The sequence below is a fragment of the Thermobia domestica genome, chromosome 2 (genome assembly GCF_964235325.1).
Source record: "Thermobia domestica chromosome 2, izTheDome1.hap1.1, whole genome shotgun sequence".
NCBI classification, from domain to species: Eukaryota; Metazoa; Arthropoda; class Insecta; order Zygentoma; family Lepismatidae; genus Thermobia; species Thermobia domestica.
The window spans coordinates 318,788,916-318,809,708 of NC_137455.1; the positions used below are offsets into that span (position 1 = coordinate 318,788,916).

Sequence of the window (20,793 nt, forward strand, 5' to 3'; positions counted from 1 at the left end):
AAGTCATGTGCCGGTAGGGGAGGACCAGTGAACTGGCCACCTCGTTCACTCTACTTAACACCTAGGACTTTTGGTTTTTAGTGTGATTGAAGGATATCGTGTAAAGACCTGGTTTAACTCAGCAGGAGAATTGGTACCGAACATCATTCAGTCATTCACTGCCATCAATGAACGTATAGAAGGTATTAGACTGGCAACGAGATATGTAATGACCAGTACTACAAAATGCATCGAAACTGGTCATATTTTTCAAAACTCCTTTGATCACATACCATATACTGAATACAAAATGTTTACGTTAGATTTGTGTCTTGTATTTACTATATCTACTTTTAGTGAATTTGCCTTTCCACTGCATCGCAGAAACTGCGTCCAATTACGTTTTCAGAGTCATATTATATTTTTGAACATTTTAAGTTATAAGATTTGAATACTGTTTACGCCAACAACGTATTTCCTTAAAAACTTCCTAATCATAAAGCGTAATATACACCCGACTTTTACTAGTGACAGTATTTCCACTTAATAACAGGAGATAATAGTGATAAAATTGTAGAGAGACTTTTTTAAATTTGTTTCTGTGTTATTTAATTCCCTCTTTTAGACATACTTGAAATAATCTTTGCACTGTCTGAGTTTGTTATACAGTATTTACTAAAACTCAGCTGGTTTCAGTAGGTGAAATGGTACCCCCATATCGGCAATTAGGAGGAAAATACAATCCGTCTTATGCAGAGTCGTTCTGGCGTAAGATTAGAGTCATACTATAGACCTGATCACTGCAGGAAACATATTAGTCGAACTCTTTAGTATGTCTATATAATAATCGAAAATGACCAAGATTAATTTTGAATTCACAATTTTGTGGGTGACAGAAGATGCCATAAATACTCTTCTAGATGATATCATAGAAAATCTATACGAAAAGAAATATGTATTAGCACTTTTCATTGACATAGGAGTATTTGATAATTAATGCTTTCCACCCTTGGTTGGATGTTAAAAAACTACAAATGCCAGAATACTTACTAAGTCTTATATGAAACTACGTAGAAAACAGAGAAATAATAATACCTAATGAAGACCGAGACATAGTAGTTAAAACAGAGAAAGGATGCCCACAAGGATCAATACTAGGATCCCTACTATGAGACACAGAATTACAATCATGCTTCGAAAAAATTAAGCGAATAACAAGAAGTCTATAAAATAGTGGCATTCACCGATGACATCTTTATAACAACATCAGGAAACAGCCGAATGGAATTAGAAGTAAAAATTAAAAAAATAATAGAAACACTTGAAAAATGAACTATGGAGAGTAAATAAAGATATAATCAAAAAACCAAATATCTAAGTTCGGCTCGAAATTACAAAGAAATCCGAACATAAAATGACATGGAGTAGTAGTAGAACGCTTACAAAGCATAAAATACCTTAGCATAATGTTAGATGATTAATGAAGATATGAAATATATAGTAAAAAGAGGAGGCAGTGTAGCGAGTAAATTGACCACTATAGCACGAAAAAAATACAGGCTACCATTAAAAATACTAAGACTATACCAAGAAATTATTATGCCAGCTACTACGGCGTAAGCTTCCAGTGTTTAGATTGGCAGTCTATTAAGAAATAAGACCTACAAAAAACAAATCAATAGAGCCAAAGAAACCTATTAATCAGAAAGTCTGGAGCCTTTAAGACTAATTTGCATAGCGCAATTTGTATAATTCTAGGTATCAAACCAATGAATTATGTGTTATTGCAAAGAGCAACTAATTACTGGTTAAGAAAAGAAGATAAAAGGTAAATTAGAGAAACTTTTAACAAGGATCTAAAAGATGAGATAGAACTTAATGACAACGTAATGCGACTATGGAATAAAGTATGGAAGGAACACAGTGGAGCGCAACGATTACATAGAATCTTTCCTAGCCTCGTCGACAGACTAAAAATAAATAACCTAAATCCAACATATGGATAGGTTCGTTACCTATCAGATCATGGACCATACGAACAACACCTAGACAGAATTAAATTTAAAAACATTCCAATGTGTGAAGATGGAGAAGAAGAAACTCCTGAGCACCATGTCATGTGGTCTCCATTATTAGACGAAACTCTAGAGCTAAGAACTCAAATAAGGGAAAATCGCTGAAAGAATAATAAAGTAAAGGATAACTGCAAAATGTTGGAAAATTTCACTAACGAATATACGAACTAAGACGAAAAACTTATAGAAGAAGAATAGAAGGATGAGTGCAAGTGGGAGAATGAATGAGGAAGTCGTTGGACCGAAGAAAAGACTCCTGGAACCAAAGCACCGAATTACCATGCTTTTACCTAAGAACAGAAAGTTTTCTGCACATCCAGCCTCTCGATTTGGGAAGAATCTCTAGTGCAAGAGTGAATGTTGTGTGAGTGCATGAGAAGAGCTAATGTAAGGTAAGTGTCTCAGAAACAATACATACCTCAACACTCGCCAATAGGACGGCAAATTCCCGGCGTGCTGGCCGAACGATAGAACGGACCAGGGAATGCACTAAGTGCTCTGAGTGGAACCTAGACCTCAAGTAAGCACAAATGGGTGAATATTGGCATGCACATGCAACTGCGAACACTAAAGCATCAAAGCAAAAGTGACAGAAAACGCTTTTATAGAAGCATAAGAAAATAAAAACTGGAAAATGTGAAAAAATAAATAGAAATAAGTGTAGTGTGTGTGTTCCAGCGTACGTATTACATGGTGAAGGTTAGTGATTTCATCAGAAGCAGTCAGTGTCTTAACTTAAACATAATCGGCAATGGCCGATATTAATATCTATTTCATAATTTTAGGGGTCACTGAGGTGAATAATATTATTGTCGATAACGTTTAAGTTGATAAACATCAGTGAGTGAGAGAAGAAACGAAAAATGCCCACAATGGGTGACATCGGTGTCAAGCCTATAGTTTTCGGGATCCAAGTTTAAGTAACAAAGAGCATATTAGGTAGATCGAAAAGTCAAAAGTGCAAAAGAAAAGGCGTAGCTTGTACATCCACACACACACAAAGACACACACACACACACACACATATATATATATATATATATATATATATATATATATATATATATATATATATATATATATATATACCTTTGTGTATATGTGTATGTTTGTATTTTTCAATACAAACCTGGAACGTCTGAATTCAGCTCAACTCAGTACGCATATGGCTTAAAATCTGAAAGGAAATACCGTCTGCTTAAGAGATCTCTAGCACCGTAAGGATTGCGTCAGAAGTGGCGATATAAAAGTTATAGAACATGATTGATAATTATGTCCAATCCATAGTTTTCTGAGCCGCTGAGATGAATAGTAAGACTCACAATGAAGTGTCAGACCAATTTTACCTCTCAGTAGGGGTAAACACATTCCTATTCCTTATAAATGGTGCGACCGAGGTGATATACATAGCTTCTAAGATTTTGTAGAAGCTATGTAAGGTCAAGATCATGCCTTATCAGCATGAAGGTGAGAAAAAGTGGGAAATAGAATGTCTAAAATGTCGATGTTAATGCCTAATTCATTGTTTATGAAGTTGGACTAACGTCTAATAAGCTGAAATGCCTTTTAGAGTATAGCTAATATCCACCTGAAGATAGGATTTCATCATATCCTTTTATAAAATTAAGTATTTAGGGGAGTTAAAATTTATGTCAGAATAATCTCCTATGGAATTTTTATCGCAATTATTTTCATTGAAATCACTATAATAATGAACAAGGCACGGGACGACCTAAGGTATTTTCCCAAATGGGATCCAAAGACCTATTCGAATAAGGGCAGAGTCTGATTCCAACTGGAGATCAATAGACCGAAACACAAGCACAGTCATGAACAAACACACACTTTGGAGCACATGTCACATACTACACCATATAAAACAATAATAATTTACATGCATATCCAAATTAACTACAGTAAAAAAAACTATAATATTATGGTAATTAATGTAAATATATTAAGTTGTACAGTATGTAATAGCAAATTAGTATATTTTGACATGTATTTCCAGGAACTTAACACCCATCAAAAATCCAGGGGGACAAAGGGCACTCATGGACATGTTGATTCAAATATATTTCATAATAATATTCTCCTGGTGCGAAGAACAGGTCTTAGTAGCTAGATTCATTATAAAACATTCTGTTTAGTGTGAACTAAATAAGGAACATTGTTCATATTCAAGACCTCAGAATAACAAAGGAAGAATCTTGCGAGTAAAAAGTTTCCAAAGCTTTCCTTAACTCATTGCACTACTTAAGACATATGTTGTTACTCTTGTAACATACTATTCTATACCTGACTGACGTATGCGCTGCCATTTTCATAGTTTCTTTCTACTGTCACGAGAGGGTATCCCAGCTGCAGAATCCAAGATTCAAGAATTTCTTCCACACTCAGATCATCTGCCAATGTTTCTTCCTCATGTGCCACTGAATCCAGAGCTGCATACAAGGCAAGTCGAGTTCCAGAACCATACATTCTACATCAAAATGGAAAATAAGGTAGGAAATTATATTTTAAATAGTAATAAGGTATTCTTTTTATTCATTCTTGGGGTACTATAGAAGGTATTGTCTCGTTGTGTCTCTTCAACAACGAATTTGAGAACTAAAGATTTAATGCAAAGGTTTTTTTATACAATATTTTAATATTTAAGTGTCTTACACTGTATTTTTATTGCTTTTCCCTCCATTTTCATATTCCAAAACGGCCTATACTACACGTGAGTTCGAATTAGGCTTGATAACACCCATCACGGATAGGTCATGACATTCAAAGCAATAGGATAAATGCATGTAGCTTGAATCTAAAGAGCGTTATATTTATTATTATTATTATTATTATTATTATTATTATTATTATTATTATTATTATTACTATTTCGGTTGTTTCCAGATTCATTCAAAATCTTAGTTGGTGTGAACTAGTGATTCACAACCTGCTTCGATATCATGGGATCACAAGTTTCACCCATGATATTACCTCAACCTGTCAAATGCAGGAATGTGTGTCTTTAAATATAAAACTTGAGCGATGTTTATTTTTTTTTCCTCTGGTTGCTACTATTGCTGGTTATGAATGATGCGAGTGTAAATTAATAACAAAGCGTGTTTCTGGAAAATATATAAATAATGCATAAAACAGAATGACTTTAGGTGACCCCATTGACAATTTATATGGCTGAATAATGTGAGAATAGTGACGCCAAAGCAGAAGCTGATACGTTTTTAATATTTCTTTTAGTTCTGGGGACAAAAGCCAGATAGATAAATCAAATATTTAAACCAAATTTCTGATATTCCGCTTACAGATTGATACTAGACTTATAAGTGGAATGCGGAATCTGAAGGCAGTCTTTGAGATATAACGGAAAAACAGAAATTCTTACCGATTCAATTAACAGTCAAATGATGCAATTCAACGTATTAGTAAATAAAAAAATGGTGGCAAGAGAACCATTTTTCGTTCTCCAGATATGGTCGCGAAACCCACCAAACTTGGTTTCTGGCAATAATTTCATATTTAAAATAACAGCGAAAATCGAGAGCACCGAGTATGAATCTGTTGATTAATCAATTTCCGAGAAAAGTTATAATAAACACGCCACGACAGATGAATGCATTTTTTTTTTTTTTTTTTTTGTAAGTAAGAAGTAAAGTTGTTAATAGTAACAGAATCAAAAATATTTTGGATTGCAATGACAGAACCTAAATAAATATTTTAAATCGGTTCTAAGATTAAAACCAAATTATATTTCGAAATATCGATTCTGTTCTCGATGCAAATACTAAGTGTTTTGAGTTCCGGTACCAGAATGTAAATAAAAGTTTGGTTTTGGTTCTGCTCTGGGAACAGAATCGAAATACATATCGACACAACTTTTCCCGAAACCGAAAACAATAGCGTTTTTATTTCTGTTACGAGAACTTAAATAGGAGTTTTAATTAGGTATGGTTCCGTCAGCAGAACCGAAATACATTTTTACATATCAGTTCTGTTCACGGAATCGAAAACCAGTTTTAGGTTTCGGTACCGAAACGTAAATAAGTTTTGGTGGAGGTTGTGGAAAAGAACTTAACTATATTTCGAATTAAATGGTTCTGTTCAGAAAACAACACTTATACAGAGATGTTTCGACAAGATAACCAAAATACATTTATTATACCGGTTTTGATTACGAAACCGAAAACCAAAAGTATCATTAAATTACGTTTTGAAACGATTTAGTTGAAACAGATTCACTATTAATTCTTTCTCGAACTATTAATAGTAATCCCAGGTAGGACAGTGATATTATTCGAATGTTGGTCACTTTGAAAACTTAAACAATATTCAGAGGAAATTTAGCTAATGTGGAAAAGTAATACCCAATGCGAATTCGGGGAATGTTCGCCGTATGTAGGTTACAAAATGTCAGGGTATTTCTGGATAACAACAATGAAGTACGTCCCTTTGTCACAGGTTTATCGCCCCTGGAGAATGTTATCCCCTTTTCGATTCAGCTATTTCAAAGTCAAAGTTGGATGCCACATTAGAATTTGATATGATAGTATATTATTTCAGTTCCATATCTGAAGAGCCTATACAAGAGGGCAAAGAAATAAGGATACGGATCAAAAGGGCCCTGATCAAAGCGGTCCCACATCGGAAGGTCCCGGGTATGAGAAAATCGGTTTCAATTCCAGAACCGAAACCAAGTAGCCTTTTCAGTCCTCTCATCGAGCCCGCTGAACAAATTTTAAGGTCACGGTGTATAATGATAAACTGGTCTCATGCACTGAAGTCCCGTCGTCGAGTTAGTTGAACATTGCATTTCATCTTATGTGGAAGTAGTGCGCGTTTCGCTTTTGTTTTGTTTGTTTTGTGTTCGGAAGTATGACTGGACGTCGAGAGAAGTGGGAAGCTAGCTGCATCGTCCTTTCACAAAGGCACGGTTATTCATTATAAATCCTATTTTAGGAAATATATTTGCTTTCTTCTTACCTAGAAATGTCTGTTAGGTATGTATTATTAAGCAATTTCATTAATATGAACTAAACTCTGTAAAGATAAAAAGCCATTGTTGACTTGTTCAGTTCCTGCTGAACAATCGTACTCAACTTATACAATTTTGTATAGCGGCGGGATCTCTTGTGGTTCGGATTCCACGTTAATCAGTAGGTCCACGTCTCATATATCCTCGCTGCTGATAGGAACGCTAAACTACAATCAACTCAACTCAACTCAACAATTTTGTATAGCCTTTGTTCTATTGCAACGTATTTGATTGTTACAGTTGCTTCCTAGAAATATTGAACAACTGCTTGTGTAATTATTTTGGCTTTTACTCATGGTCGGATGCTTAACTAGCTGGATATGTTTCTGCATTTATTTAATGTTGTATGAATTATTTTAAATATTAATTTGTTTTTTTTTTTAGAATTAACTCTAGAATTTTGACAATTAAGGTTAATTAAAGAGGAAACTTGTTTCGATTTTCATTTCAGGCCGGAGTCTTGACCAGGATGATATACTTCAAATGCTGGAGGAAAGCAATATTGATATTTATGAAAGTGATGGCGATGAAGACGATAGCTAGGTTGAGTATGAAACAGTTCCTATTCAAGAATGAAGCTACGAAGAGGAAGAGGTAAATATACTGTTCCTCCATATTCATACTTTATTAATTTCTGTTATATTCATTGAAGGGAGGAGCGAATTCTTGTATTTTACCAGTTTAATAATCTGGCTGGATGATTCTAAATTAGATGTAAAATAACGTACTTTGTTTATACTGTATCACTTAGTCCCTTTTTAATTTCTCACACAGGATGAGAATATTTGGGTAGATTTCTTTCATTGGTAACACTGCTAGTTAGTTACAATGGTTACACAGTTCACTTTCCAGCGGCCGCGGTGGCTCAGTAGTAGAGCGTTCACCTCTGGAGCTTGGGGTCCCAGGTTCGATCCCAGCCCCCGCCAAGTGGACTTTGTGGTGGACAAACACCGTGTGCGTGGGTTTTCTCGGGGTTCTCCCGTTTCCTCCCACTTTCTTCATTCCACCATTTCATTCATTACTCATCATCACCGTCTCCTTTAGCCTAACCGGCATAAGCGTGGGACGTAAAGCTCAAAGATTTCATTTCATTCTCAAAGCATCCCAATTCCATCCAGATTATGAGAATCTTTAATCATGAATAGAGCTTAGTATTACAAGCATTTTATAAAATGTATCATTGTTGGCTTTAATAAATTATGTTGGCTCGCCTAAGGTGTTTCTTTCCTTTTACCTGCCACAAAAATGTTTGCTCATCACAGTTTTAGATTGTTAAACAGTCCCGTAATTGAGAAAAATGGTATTTATATTCTCCGTCCAAACTCTCAATGCAATATCAAAACTGTTTCGAAGAAATGTAATGGGATACGTCTATTAGTGCGATGGACCGATACATCTCCCGGTTATACTTAGTGGTAGAAAGAGCTTCCCTGTTGAATTCCACTGTCGGCAACGAAGTGTTTCAAGCTAATTTCACATCCTTTAAAAGTCAGAGGGGTAATAATCTTGGGCCTGAATACCTCAGATAATAGCTCAGGTTCCACGTGCATTTCTGAAGCCCAACACGTAGTGTAGCCCGCTCATTTTGAAGTGGGATACACTCTTCTCAAGAAAAAATGCAAACCACCTTGATGCGTTCAATATCCTCCCAGGATCTCGTGCATCAAACGTGGGCACACTAGCAACTGGTCCAACGGAGAGGGCACTTTACATATGTTCTCATGAACGGATACATGATTAAGACAATTCTTCAATGACTTGCGATAATGCTACGATGTCAAAACAGAAAAAGTCATAATCATGTAGGAAAGTGTCTTGACACAACTAACAGCTATGATGCAACTATTTTTTGCCAAGTCTACTTCAGTTTGTGACAGTTAAATGTGGGACGTGAACTGTGGTTACGCCCTGCCGGATGACGACGGCTTGCGTATTTAGAAATACCTTAACAAGCCCTACACTTAGAATGATTAGTTCAAAAGTGTAACTAGCCATTCCTCTTCGTTCGGTTTGAAAAATATTTACATTAGTATGCACACTTGGCGCTACTAGTCTCAACGACGTATCACACAAGATGAAAACTTTTTTTTTCAATTCATGTATTCAACTCATTACGTCGATACCCTGCTTCGGAAACACACATGTCAACTATACCACCACGAGGAAGTGCAAGGGCTATGTCGGAAAATTGTACAACTTCAGAACTGTCTACAAGATAAATAAGTCTAGATGTTATTTGGACATCCTTTCCACATAACTACCCCTGAGAAATAAAATATACCTGTCATTTAGATAGCGGTTTAGTCCTCGACGGAAAACTTCAGGTGTCAAGATGTGTTGTAGCATTCTTATGACGGAAGCACCTGTAAGAAAAAAGCATAATCGTCTGAGTGTTATTATTCCTAGACAGATAAGTAGTAGGATTTATCTGTAACTATTTGTGTATTATAATCAAATCAGAGATTTGACAAGAAACAGTGCCAAGTGTACACCACACAAAGGAGTTTGGTCTGTATGGCATGATATTTTCCAAATTATTACTGAAACTGGAAGTGGTAATAGATTTTAATAGAGACACATTGGAGTTAATATAAAATATATTCTTGAGATGCTAAATTGATTACAGAAAACCGCTTTTTCTCTATCTATTACCGTTTTCGTCCCATAGTCATCGTTAAATCTAGAAATGGTTGATTTCTATTATTTTCTTTTTGTATAGGTGAATGAGATGTATTTTACGCTAAATCTTTTTTATAGATTTTTTGCTATATGTTATTGCTTTTGTTCTATGTAAATGAATACTGAAACCAGGAGTCGTAATAGAATCCTATCATTTCTGGGTTTAGTAGAGACTTAAGGATAGAAATTGTATATGTTCTTCGAATAGTTAATCGATTGCAGAAACCCGCTGTCTGTCACCGCTCTCACTTTATGACGATCAAAGCTAAAACCGAAATTGATCGTGTCTGAAATTTCCAGTTTTAGTGCAGTGATTAAAGTGGAAATGAAATATATTCTTGAAACTCTTAATTGCTTACAGGAAATCGCTTCTTGCTATCTATTATGTGTTTTCATTCTGTAGCAAGTAATCTTAAAATCGTAAGTGCTTGATAATAGAGAAATCAGAGTGCAGGTGGAGTATATTTCTGCGACAACGCTTAACAGATTACAGAAAATTGCTTCTCGCTTTCTGTTACCGTTCTCACCCTATGACGATTAACATTAAAAACGGAAGCAGTTGTTTTGTGCCACATTTGGCTCCTTTTCAGAGGCTACAGTGAAGATTACAATGTATATATTTTGGGATTTTCAATTGATTACAAAAAATCAATTCTCTCTCTCTCTCTCTCTAGTACGGTTTTTATTCTATAGCGATGAACTTTAAAACTAGAAGTACTCGATTTCTCCCACTTTTGACTTGAATAGAGGGTTAGAGAAAAGAGAGTACATATTCTTAGAACATTAAATCGATTCAAGAAAACTACTTCTTGCAATGTGTTCTTCTTTTTACTCTATGTAAACCATTATTAAAACGGAAATGGTGGATTCCTACAACTTATGATTTTAGTACGGACCTAAGAATGAACATGTGATGTACTTTTGGGACGCTTTACCGATTGAAGAAAAGAGCATCTTCCTATATATTATCGATTTTACTCTGTAGCGATCTACGAAAAGAAATCTATACAGTATATTCTCCAATACGAACTCAATTCCAAACTTTCGACCATCCATATTCTCAACTTTAGTAAAGATTAATCAAGTAGTACTTGAAACGTTCGGTCTCCCGGATGGATAGACTGAGTTACATAATATAAAAAACAGTTTTGAGACACCAAGCTACTTAGAAAGCTTACAGTTAAGTTGCCTAACAGAGCAAACTACTAGATATATTTAACTAACATTTATTGAACATACCATTAATAATTACATTTTCAGTTTTATGTGATTTGTTTAAATATAAATGTATTACATAATAACTGGGATCAAACTCAGCGTTTAGATTCAGAGCATGAGGATTGTTTTCTAAGTAAAAGATAGTCAATTTAATCCTCCTTGGTCACTCGATCATTAAGCAAATTATTGTTATTCATATAGTTGTGTTACATAATCTCTTTGGTACGTAGGCTACTTGCATATCATGAAATGCGATTAATAAGCTATACCTTTGAAAAGCTTCCACGGGAAACTAAGTAAAAAAAACTTTAGTATCACAACGAAAAGCACATTCTATCTATATATTTGGTATTAGTATTCGACAACACTTCCGACTTCTTTCAGATAATGGAGGTAGGTGTGCACCCGTCTTGTAGGAAGATGAAACGTGGAATTCCCAGCTCCTGATGAGGTAGAAGCAATATCCTCAGCATGTACAGTTATGAAAAGCAACTGATTGTTTCTCATTGGAAATAAGTTACTAGTATATCTCGTAAGAAGAAAGTACATTCACTTTGAGAGTCGTTGCCAGGACCTCCTTTCTATTGCAATGGATATGGGTAATATTGCAAATATTGATCTCAATTTTCCACGTACTCGGCCGATGTGTACCTAATTCTTTGCTGGATCTTACAAGGTATTTTAACATACTTCGCTCGAAAGTTTCCCGAACACACTCAGTTACTTTAAACGTTTATAGTGAACTACCAGATGACTTTCGCTTACAGGTGCAACACCATTTGTTCAAATTGCAGTAACAATGCTGATTTTTTTACCTTGTTGGAGGTTCGCCATATCACTTTCGGAAATTATGTTACGCACTTCAAACATCAGTAATAAACATTGGTTGAAGTGAAAATAAATGACGCAAACACTTACGTATATTCGCAGGCAGTCATTTTCTGTATCTCACCTAGCCGCAAGCTGGATAACTACGAGACATTCTTATCACAAGCTGATTTTTCGAATGATATATTTCTCTTTCTATTGATGATGCTTTTATGTAACTGCTGTCACTAGACTTGAGTTATAATTGTTAATACTCGAGAAGACTCTGTTTATAATGACACTGATTTCCGTTTCTGTTTGGTTCAAAAATAACAAGCTATTAATTATGAAACTTAATCAGTTAATTACATATAAGCAACGCGCCATTGTATTCAAAGTATAGTCAATGCCAAGGTTGTATTTACGCAGGGCGACAAGGACCTGGACACAGGGCGGCAAATTTCTAGATGCAGCATATGCTTAAAATTCGAATTTGAACAACGATATGTGCAAGAAGGAAGACTTCCACGATACCGAAAGTTAAGGAAGGTCTATACTGAAAATAATGTTGGTACTACAGTGCGAGTCAGTATACCTCCTTGGGTTAGAAGAAGTTGAGGTTATTGCTTTTCGGTTGCTAGTGTAATCTGTGCATTTGCTTCTACAGTCCTCCCTGTTGCTTATATACCCAATTAAACTAGATGTATTCGTATTACACTGAATAAGAAAAACTACGAGGTCCAAAATGTTCTTGTACCCAGGAGGTGTAAAATGCGCAGAAGGTTTTCTCTACTTACGGTAGTGAAAAAGTATTTTGTAAATCTGTTATAATTTTAAAACCATATCTGATGTTACTTTATAGTGATTAAAATACCGAATGAACCATGGGTTACTCTAAATTTACTTAGTTTTAACTGATTGGTGTACCATTAAAAACGTTGTGAGCTTCTTTAACACTATTTTCGTGCTGCAACGTACAACATAATATGTCACAACTTGTTCCCACAATGAAGAATCGGTAATAGTTAACGGCTGCTGAATGAAAGTCCATTCCTTATTCTATTTGTTTGGGTTTATCAACAATTAATAAAGTTTCTTTTGTAATACAAAGAACACTAAATTCGATTCTATGTGCTAGAGCACAATTGAGAAATCATTAGGAAAGTGAACCCATAAGTTTAATTAAATTCTGAAAAGTTAGCTTCAATTCTTCATTTTCAATTGCTAATAGTAACAGACATGTCGTGACTTGTTTGTAGAAGAAAGCATTAGTTATCACCTGCACAGCGACACAGCAAACTCTCAAAATTTACATTCGTGTCACTATTATATAAGAAATTCAACGAGGCAGCGCTTGGAATTAAATTGTTAACATCTAACTTCGAACTACTAGGAGTTGCTCTTTCATCAGACGCCAGGAGTAAGATATTGCTTAAAAAGATTTCATCTTTAAATCATCTACTTTTACACCTTTCCAAACTTTCTGTACATTTACCATTTATCTTCTTAGAGTTTCTTTCTCGATACCAAGATTTTTGTATTTTTTACGGTGTGTCTCATCCTGAACAGACGATAATCTACTGATGAAGTTCGACAACGCTCTCAAAACAGGCTTAGAGAATGTTCTAAATTGTACCCTCAGTGATGAAGCATGGTTAGAACCATCATTACCAGTCAGAAACGGAGGTCTAGGAATTCGTCGCGCCACAGATTTGGCTATCCGGTCTTTTCTAGCCTCTTTAATAGTTCAACTCGACTGATCAGAACACTCCTTCAGAGGGAGGGAGGAAGTCACCAACCCCGATGTGCAGGACTGCATAGCTAAATGGTCAAATTTGCTTGAGTTAGACCCCCCGGCTCCTGAAAGTCGAAATAATTACTCAGTCTGGGACGAGCCCATAGTGAATTACCGTTTACCTGCATTATTGCAGACTTCTAGTAACCTCGAAGATGAGGCCAGAATTCTTGCTGTCATGTCCCCGGAAAACGGTGCATGACTTCAAGCTCTACCCTCATCTTCTCTCGGCCTACACCTAGACAACGAAAGCTTAAGAGTATCCATCGCCCTTCATCTAGGAGCAAATATATGAAAGCCACACCATTGTCCAAGTTGCAGCCCTCTAGTAGATAAAAGAGGTTTACACGATTTATCATGCAAAAGCAGTGCTGGCAGACATTCACGCCATTCGAATGTGAATGACATCATTTAGAGAGCCTTAATATACTCAGAGGTGCCAGTAGTGAGAGAACCAATTGGTTGCAGCAGCCGTTCCGACGGAAAAAGGGCGGATGGTATGTCATTAGTGCCATGAAAGCAAGGAAAGGCGTTGATTTATTATTTCAGCTGCTCAGACAGTCCAATCTTCAATTTTCTTCAACAAAAGCTTTACTTATCGCTGTACGAAGAGTAAAAGAAAAGAGAAATAAATATATTAATCTCGCAAATAAGTATTAGTTTGCAGCAATAGCAATTGAATCTAGTAATTCCTGGAATCAAGAAGGCGTTCAATTTGTTAACGAAATCGGCAAACGTATATCTTTTAAATTATGAGAAATTTGAGCTAAATCTTTTCTAAATCAACACGTTAGGATAGCCATACAACAAGAAAAAGTAGCCGCTGTTATGTTACCCATCAGTAAAGAACTAGAATAGATTTTTCTGTTGTAATTTATTTCTGATGGCGAAGTTATGTTTCCTTATGATAGCAACTAGAATTTAATACAACTTTGATTTTTAATTAGTTATTGGAATGTTTCCAGAGTATAAATGTATAAACGTGAAAATGGGTAGATTAAGATTAAGGTTTATGTATTTTTAAAAAAACAATTATATAAGATTTATTAACAAGTAGTAAAGTTCCTTTTGTAACGCAGAATTAATTTGCTTCATTCTACGTTGACTATCATAATTTTAGAGATATTTAGAAAGAAACCCCAGACGTTAAAAAGGCTTCTGGAAGTTAGTTTGAAATTTAGAAATTTTATACTAGGTTATTTTTATTTTATTCATTATTACATTTGATCCACCTAAGTGTTTCATTAACGTTGATGATTAACATTTTCACACAATCTACAAAACTAAAATTCATCTAGAACTTAGTATCAAATTCCGTAATAAACACAAGTAATAACAAAAATATCGTGTTACAACCTAGGGGTAATTTATTGAAGTAGAAATGTCGGTACAGCATCTACAGAACTCACACTATAGTTCAAATTAAATAACTTTCTAATATACAAAGCCTATAAAACAGTTATAGTAATCTTATTATAATTATGTTCGTGTTTACATACCCTTCATGTACGTGATAGAGTCAAACATTCTTTCAATTTCAGACGGCGTGCTCACGTTCACAGAAATAGGTCTCGTGTAACTTGTTGAATCATCAGGAAACACGTCTTGGATTTGCTTTATTAAGAACTGTTGATCATATTTATACTCAGGATCAACCTTAAACAATTAAATGAACAAATAAAAACAAACATTTTGCTCCATATCAATCAGTGAAGGGAAAGAACACGAATGTTATGTTAAATTAGGACTAAAGGAAATTACTTTCTATAAGGATATTATAAATTAATCTTTAAATAACAAATATTAAGCAATTTCAACAAAAGCACAAAAAACTAGAAAATAACATAAGCGCTAAAAGGCAGAAAATAATAACAATAAAGAACATAAAAGTAGAAAATAATTCATTATTCTTATCTTTAGAGAATATTGATTCTGTGCCAAGCCTAATAAACTCATGCTTGAAAATTGTCATCGGAACTAATTTTATCTTAGATATTATTTTATTTGACTTTGCACAGGATTCATTACCTTTATGCACAACAGTAATGAAAGCAGCGATGAGTTATTTGCTGCTATTAAGTAGACTTACTTAAATCTTAAAATCTTCTGTTTGCCATCGCATTTATTATTTTCTACTTTTAGCGCCTTTGTTGAAGTCAGTATATATGGCTTGTTTCTTATTTTATTTTCTAGTTTTGGTCGTTTTTGAAATCGGGCTAATTTCTTTTATGTTTGTTTAAATTCTCGATATTTTTGTTATATCAACAGTTCAGATAGATACCTCAGCTCAAGGGGCGAAACTAAATTTCTATAAATGACCTCATTCTAAAAAATGTGTATATTAATACTATCATCTGTTGAGTATCTTCGTGACTAACTTCAAAAACTGTAATGAGAGCCTGATAGAAACGAATATCGTTGGAACCTGCGAAGAAGTATACTTTTTGAAAGCGAAGTTTAGCTGGGACCTTATGAAGTTTAGCTGGGACCACAGGAATAAAACCCGGTACATCTATATTGAAGTTCTGTGTGACCACACTGCCATTATTGCATGAACACTCCCCCAGTGTCAGACATTGAAGAGTTTCATGATCTAGCTCAGAAGATTGTTGTTGGATTCCTATGAAGTTTATATGGAACCACAAGGACGAAATATGCTCTCAAACAAACAAACAAACAAACAAAAGGAAAAAAGAATCATCAAAATGGGTGTAAGTTTGTCTAAGTAATGGTTTCTAAACCTAGGTGTCGCGACCCCTAGCGGGATCGGAAAGATAAGTAGAGGAGAAAATATAATTAGAATCTAATTCCGGCAAATATTTTTAAATAGTATTTTGAATTTTCTTCTGATATGTGTATTTTTATACTTACACATAGTGTTAAGAACAACAAATACCTCTACTAAACATTTTCAACATGCTGAGAAACCTTAATGCTTCTTTTTATTGTGATTTGGAGTGCGTTTTTAAAACAGAAAAAAGTAATTTGATTCTTAAGAAACAAGCCATAATATATTGATTGGCGTGATTGCTTTCTATTTACGCCCTTTGTCAACAGCAAAAATTCTATATCTTTAGTTTAAACTGGAATTTCAATCACTGAAATGATTTAGATATTCTCAAACTGGTATTTAATCTAGAAAATTGTGCACCAGTAACGCATGGTAGGATTTTCTTTATTATTTTAAGTCAGATATTCTCTACTACTTTACTTCGTAAATACGTTACTTCCTTGGATTTTTCTTACTCCTACAATTTAACTGTAAACAAGTGCGTCATCGAAAATTTATTTCTAAATATATTTTAAAAGTAACCAAGAAAGTTCTGTCGCTTTTGTGGAAATCTGTGTTCAATTAGCCCTCACACCCTGAGTTCAATGCAAATGAAGATTAGGCGAAAGTCAGTTCTTAGTGTGGGTATATCAAACATACTACATGGTTGTGGCAGTTCAGTTACACCGCGAACCAGAGTAAGAACAGAATGAACATGAGACCTTCACAGAGAGTCATAACGGCGTGTATGCTGCACGAGCTCAAACTGGGGTCAAACGCCGCTGCAGCGGAGCGGATGATACGCCAGGCCTTTCATATGATGTCGTGACTACGCAAACAGTGCAGCGGTGGTTTAACAAGTTTAAGGACGGCGACGAAACACTCGAAGACGCACCATCTGCCGGAAGACCAACACACGTACAAAATGAAGATCTTCAGGCAGCAACTGAGGCTAACAGTGGTCAGACTTGTGAGAAACTTGGACTAAATTCAATGTGAGTGGGGAAACTATTCGGTGGCAACTCTATCAACTTAGGAAGCACTACAAGTCCACATGATTTGATTCTGGGCCAGAAACCAATGCGAGCAAGTGCCTCTGTTCCTTTGCTGTCTCGTCTGAGGAAGATACCAATTCTGACCAGGGTGTGGGCATGTGATAAGAAGTGGGTCATGCCTAATCACTACGAAGATCCACGGCGGCGTCACAATTGGTTAGCACCCCATGAACCTGTTCCAAAAAAGCCAGCACTGCACCAGCACTGCACCAAAAGAAGGTTCTCCTATGTGTTTGGTGGACTGTTCGCGCATCGGGAACTGCTACCAGCTGATGAGAGCATCAGTGCAACTGTATATCCTCAGCAGTTGAGCCGTGTTCAAGAAAAACTCGAAACTCCGGAGCCAGCACTTCTAAATCGCAAAGAGGTCCTCCTGTTACAGGACAATGCTAAGCCCCACTAGGCTAGGATGACCCGGGACACCATTCTAGGAATAGGATGGAAAACACTAATACATCCGCAATAACCTCCGGACATTACACCATTCGATTATCGCCTGTTCCATTCCTTTGGAAATCACCTTAGAGGATGCCAGTTCAAATCCCTCTTAGAGATACGAAATGCACTTGATACATTCTTCGTTTCACGGCCCACCAAGTTCTTCCGCGATGGAGTACAGACCGATGGCAGAAAGTCGTTGATGCTGATGGGGATAAGTTGTGATGTTCTTAGGTGACAAATCTTAGGTGATCTTAGGTGACAAATCAATCTTCGAAGGTGGTAGGTTAAAAAACGACAGAACGTCTTGGTTACCCTTATAATACTGTAATAAGAATAAATATTGAATGGTTTAATAAAAAATGGGATGAAATCTTTGTGTTTTACGTCCCAAGGTTATGCGAATGGTTTAATAATGCTAACCTCACTAGGGAAGAATCATAAGGCAGGAAATGTTAGATATTTTCAGGAATCAGAATTTTGTATAAATGAAATTATTATTAAGTTACATTTCAATTAACTTATAGTGACTTTAACACAAAATTTATAATACCTTTACACATGTCACACAAACTGGACAATATCGACAAACTTAAAGTTATGTTCGGTGTATCAAACTGTTATTTTCCATTAATAACATTTTCTGTGGTCGATTTAAAAAGTTGTTACTCTTCAGTCTTATAGAAGGAAACAGAGACTAGTTAAGACCTTTGAAATTATTTAATTTTATTTTCATGTACGACACGGGCAAAAAATAAGAGACGATTCTACAATTGACGTTTTCATTTTAGATTCGTAGTATTATATTTAGTTTATTTTTTTTCCTGTAAAGGAGTGTGAACATGCTACCACTCGCGTTGTACTTATGGACAAAATACGTGTATATTTAACAGCAAACGTTACCAAGAAGGTGATCTTAGAACAGATCCAATTTCCATTGTGCTCAGCACACACGAAATAATCCATATTATTGTGAAGACTGTAGAGTAATGAATTGGAACATACCACAAAGTAAGCACATAAAAATGATAATATAATGTATACAGCATTAAGATTTCTGAAGGTAAACATAAAATACATGAGAATTAAGTAGGTGCTTCATTCCTCTTTTAAGTCATTTCTGCTTACATTTCGGAGACATGTGACGTTTTTGTCGGTTACATTACTATTATTATTATTATCATTATTATTAGTAGTAGTAGTAGTAGTAGTAGTAGTAGTGGTGGTGGTAGTAGCAGTACTAGTTGTAGTAATAGTAGCAGTAGTAGTAGTAGTAGTAGTATTAGTAATAGTAGTGGTAGTAGTTGTTGTAGTAATAGTAGTAGCAGTAGTATTTCTAGTAGTAGTAGTAGTAGTAGTAGCATTTAATCAATTAATTTTCTCAGGCAATTTAATACCTATAGTTTAACAAAATAGAAGGCAAATAGGCTTTTAATAGCTACAAAATATTGTCCCAACAATTACGAACATGGAAGAAGACTTTTCGAATCTAGACTTACGCCATTGACAGCAATGTGCTGAAAAAAATTAGCAAATCCTTCATTAAGCCAAATGTCATTCCACCAATGCGTTGTTACTAAATCACCAAACCATTGATGTGCTTGTTCATGACCCATGGTTTCAATAATATCCTGTTGTCTCTCAATAGTGTGTACAGATGGGTCATAAATCAGATATCTTTCTCTGGAAATAACAATATAACAAAACTTTTTGTGCATACGAAATTAACAAGGCTCACCTCATATTAATAATTTCTGAGAGTTGGAATTTACTCACATCTTTCTCATTACAGAAGAACTAATGTTATTGAATGTCGAAATTGTAAAGTAAACATTACATTTCATTCCATTTAGCTATGTCAGTAATACAAGAGCTATCACGATATCCATAGAATTCAAGTAGAAATTGAACTTTTAAAGTGAGCATTTCAAGGTTTAACATGTAAAGAATTGCATCAGGCGCAGCTAGTATAATTGTGCTCCATAGCTGCAGATGATCACGTATTTTAGTGTCAGGTGTATTTCCTACTGAGTTCAAGTACGTTAATTTTGTTAAAACATATTAGTCAAAATCTTGAAATTTGGATTAAGAGCACCTTTATAATACGTCGCCTGATGATCATATGTTGCACAGTATGGATCCTATAATTTTTAATAAAAGTGAGGGACATATGGTGTTACACTGGCATTAATATATATGGTTGCTGCAGTTTTTTCTCAGAAAGGAACATCGTTAGTTGCAACCCTGAAGCTAGAATAGAACAAAATACACCCTAAGATACTGAAGTCATACAACTGTTTCGTTACAAGAGGCAACCAATTTTAATTGTTCTTGAAGTTAAATTACGTTACTTTTAAAGAGAACAATTAAAACCATGAATTTAGAAAGAACTAAAAAGAAAAAATAATGCAGATATAATAAAGAGCGATATAATAAAGAGAATTTAGAAGGAAATAATGTGAGGATATACGAGATATCAAATTATGCAGTACGTACAAAGATATCAAATTATACAATCTATGCAAAAATTTGCATTCACTAGTTTTAAGATTGTATATTCTATAATTACTTTTTAGAAATGGCAGAAATTGAATAAACCTAAAATTATATGTACAACACCACTAATTTCGTTTTAAATTTCACCACTGCATAGTATTACGGTAATAACTGTTATGCTTATCAAAGCATTTCCCAATTCCTATATTATATTTCTAATTTATATATTTTTTACTAATTAATAGTTGAATTATAGAATTATCCTTAGCTGTAGAGCAAAGCTAAGCATCTTTATAAGGAAAAACTTAAAATAGTCGTAAATCTTAATTGAATTATAAATATAAGTAATATTTATAATTTCACTCATAAAATCAAATAAAAAATAACGTATATATTTATCTTATGAATTAAACAAAAATGTTTAAGTAATTTCTCAAGTTCTC

The 20,793-nt window shown here is 34.8% G+C and overlaps 1 protein-coding gene across 1 annotated transcript in view; it reads right to left on the minus strand.

Moving 5' to 3' along the window:
* Positions 1–20,793, minus strand: part of LOC145679499 (aminopeptidase N-like) — a 40,442-nt gene that overhangs the window by 12,741 nt on the left and 6,908 nt on the right. Inside the window, exons 4-7 of the mRNA XM_081750078.1 lie at positions 19,354–19,537; positions 15,091–15,247; positions 9,374–9,455; positions 4,353–4,536 (exon numbers count right to left, since the gene is read on the minus strand). Coding sequence (XP_081606204.1) covers positions 4,353–4,536; positions 9,374–9,455; positions 15,091–15,247; positions 19,354–19,537 — 607 coding nt within the window. The remainder of the gene's footprint in view (positions 1–4,352; positions 4,537–9,373; positions 9,456–15,090; positions 15,248–19,353; positions 19,538–20,793) is intronic.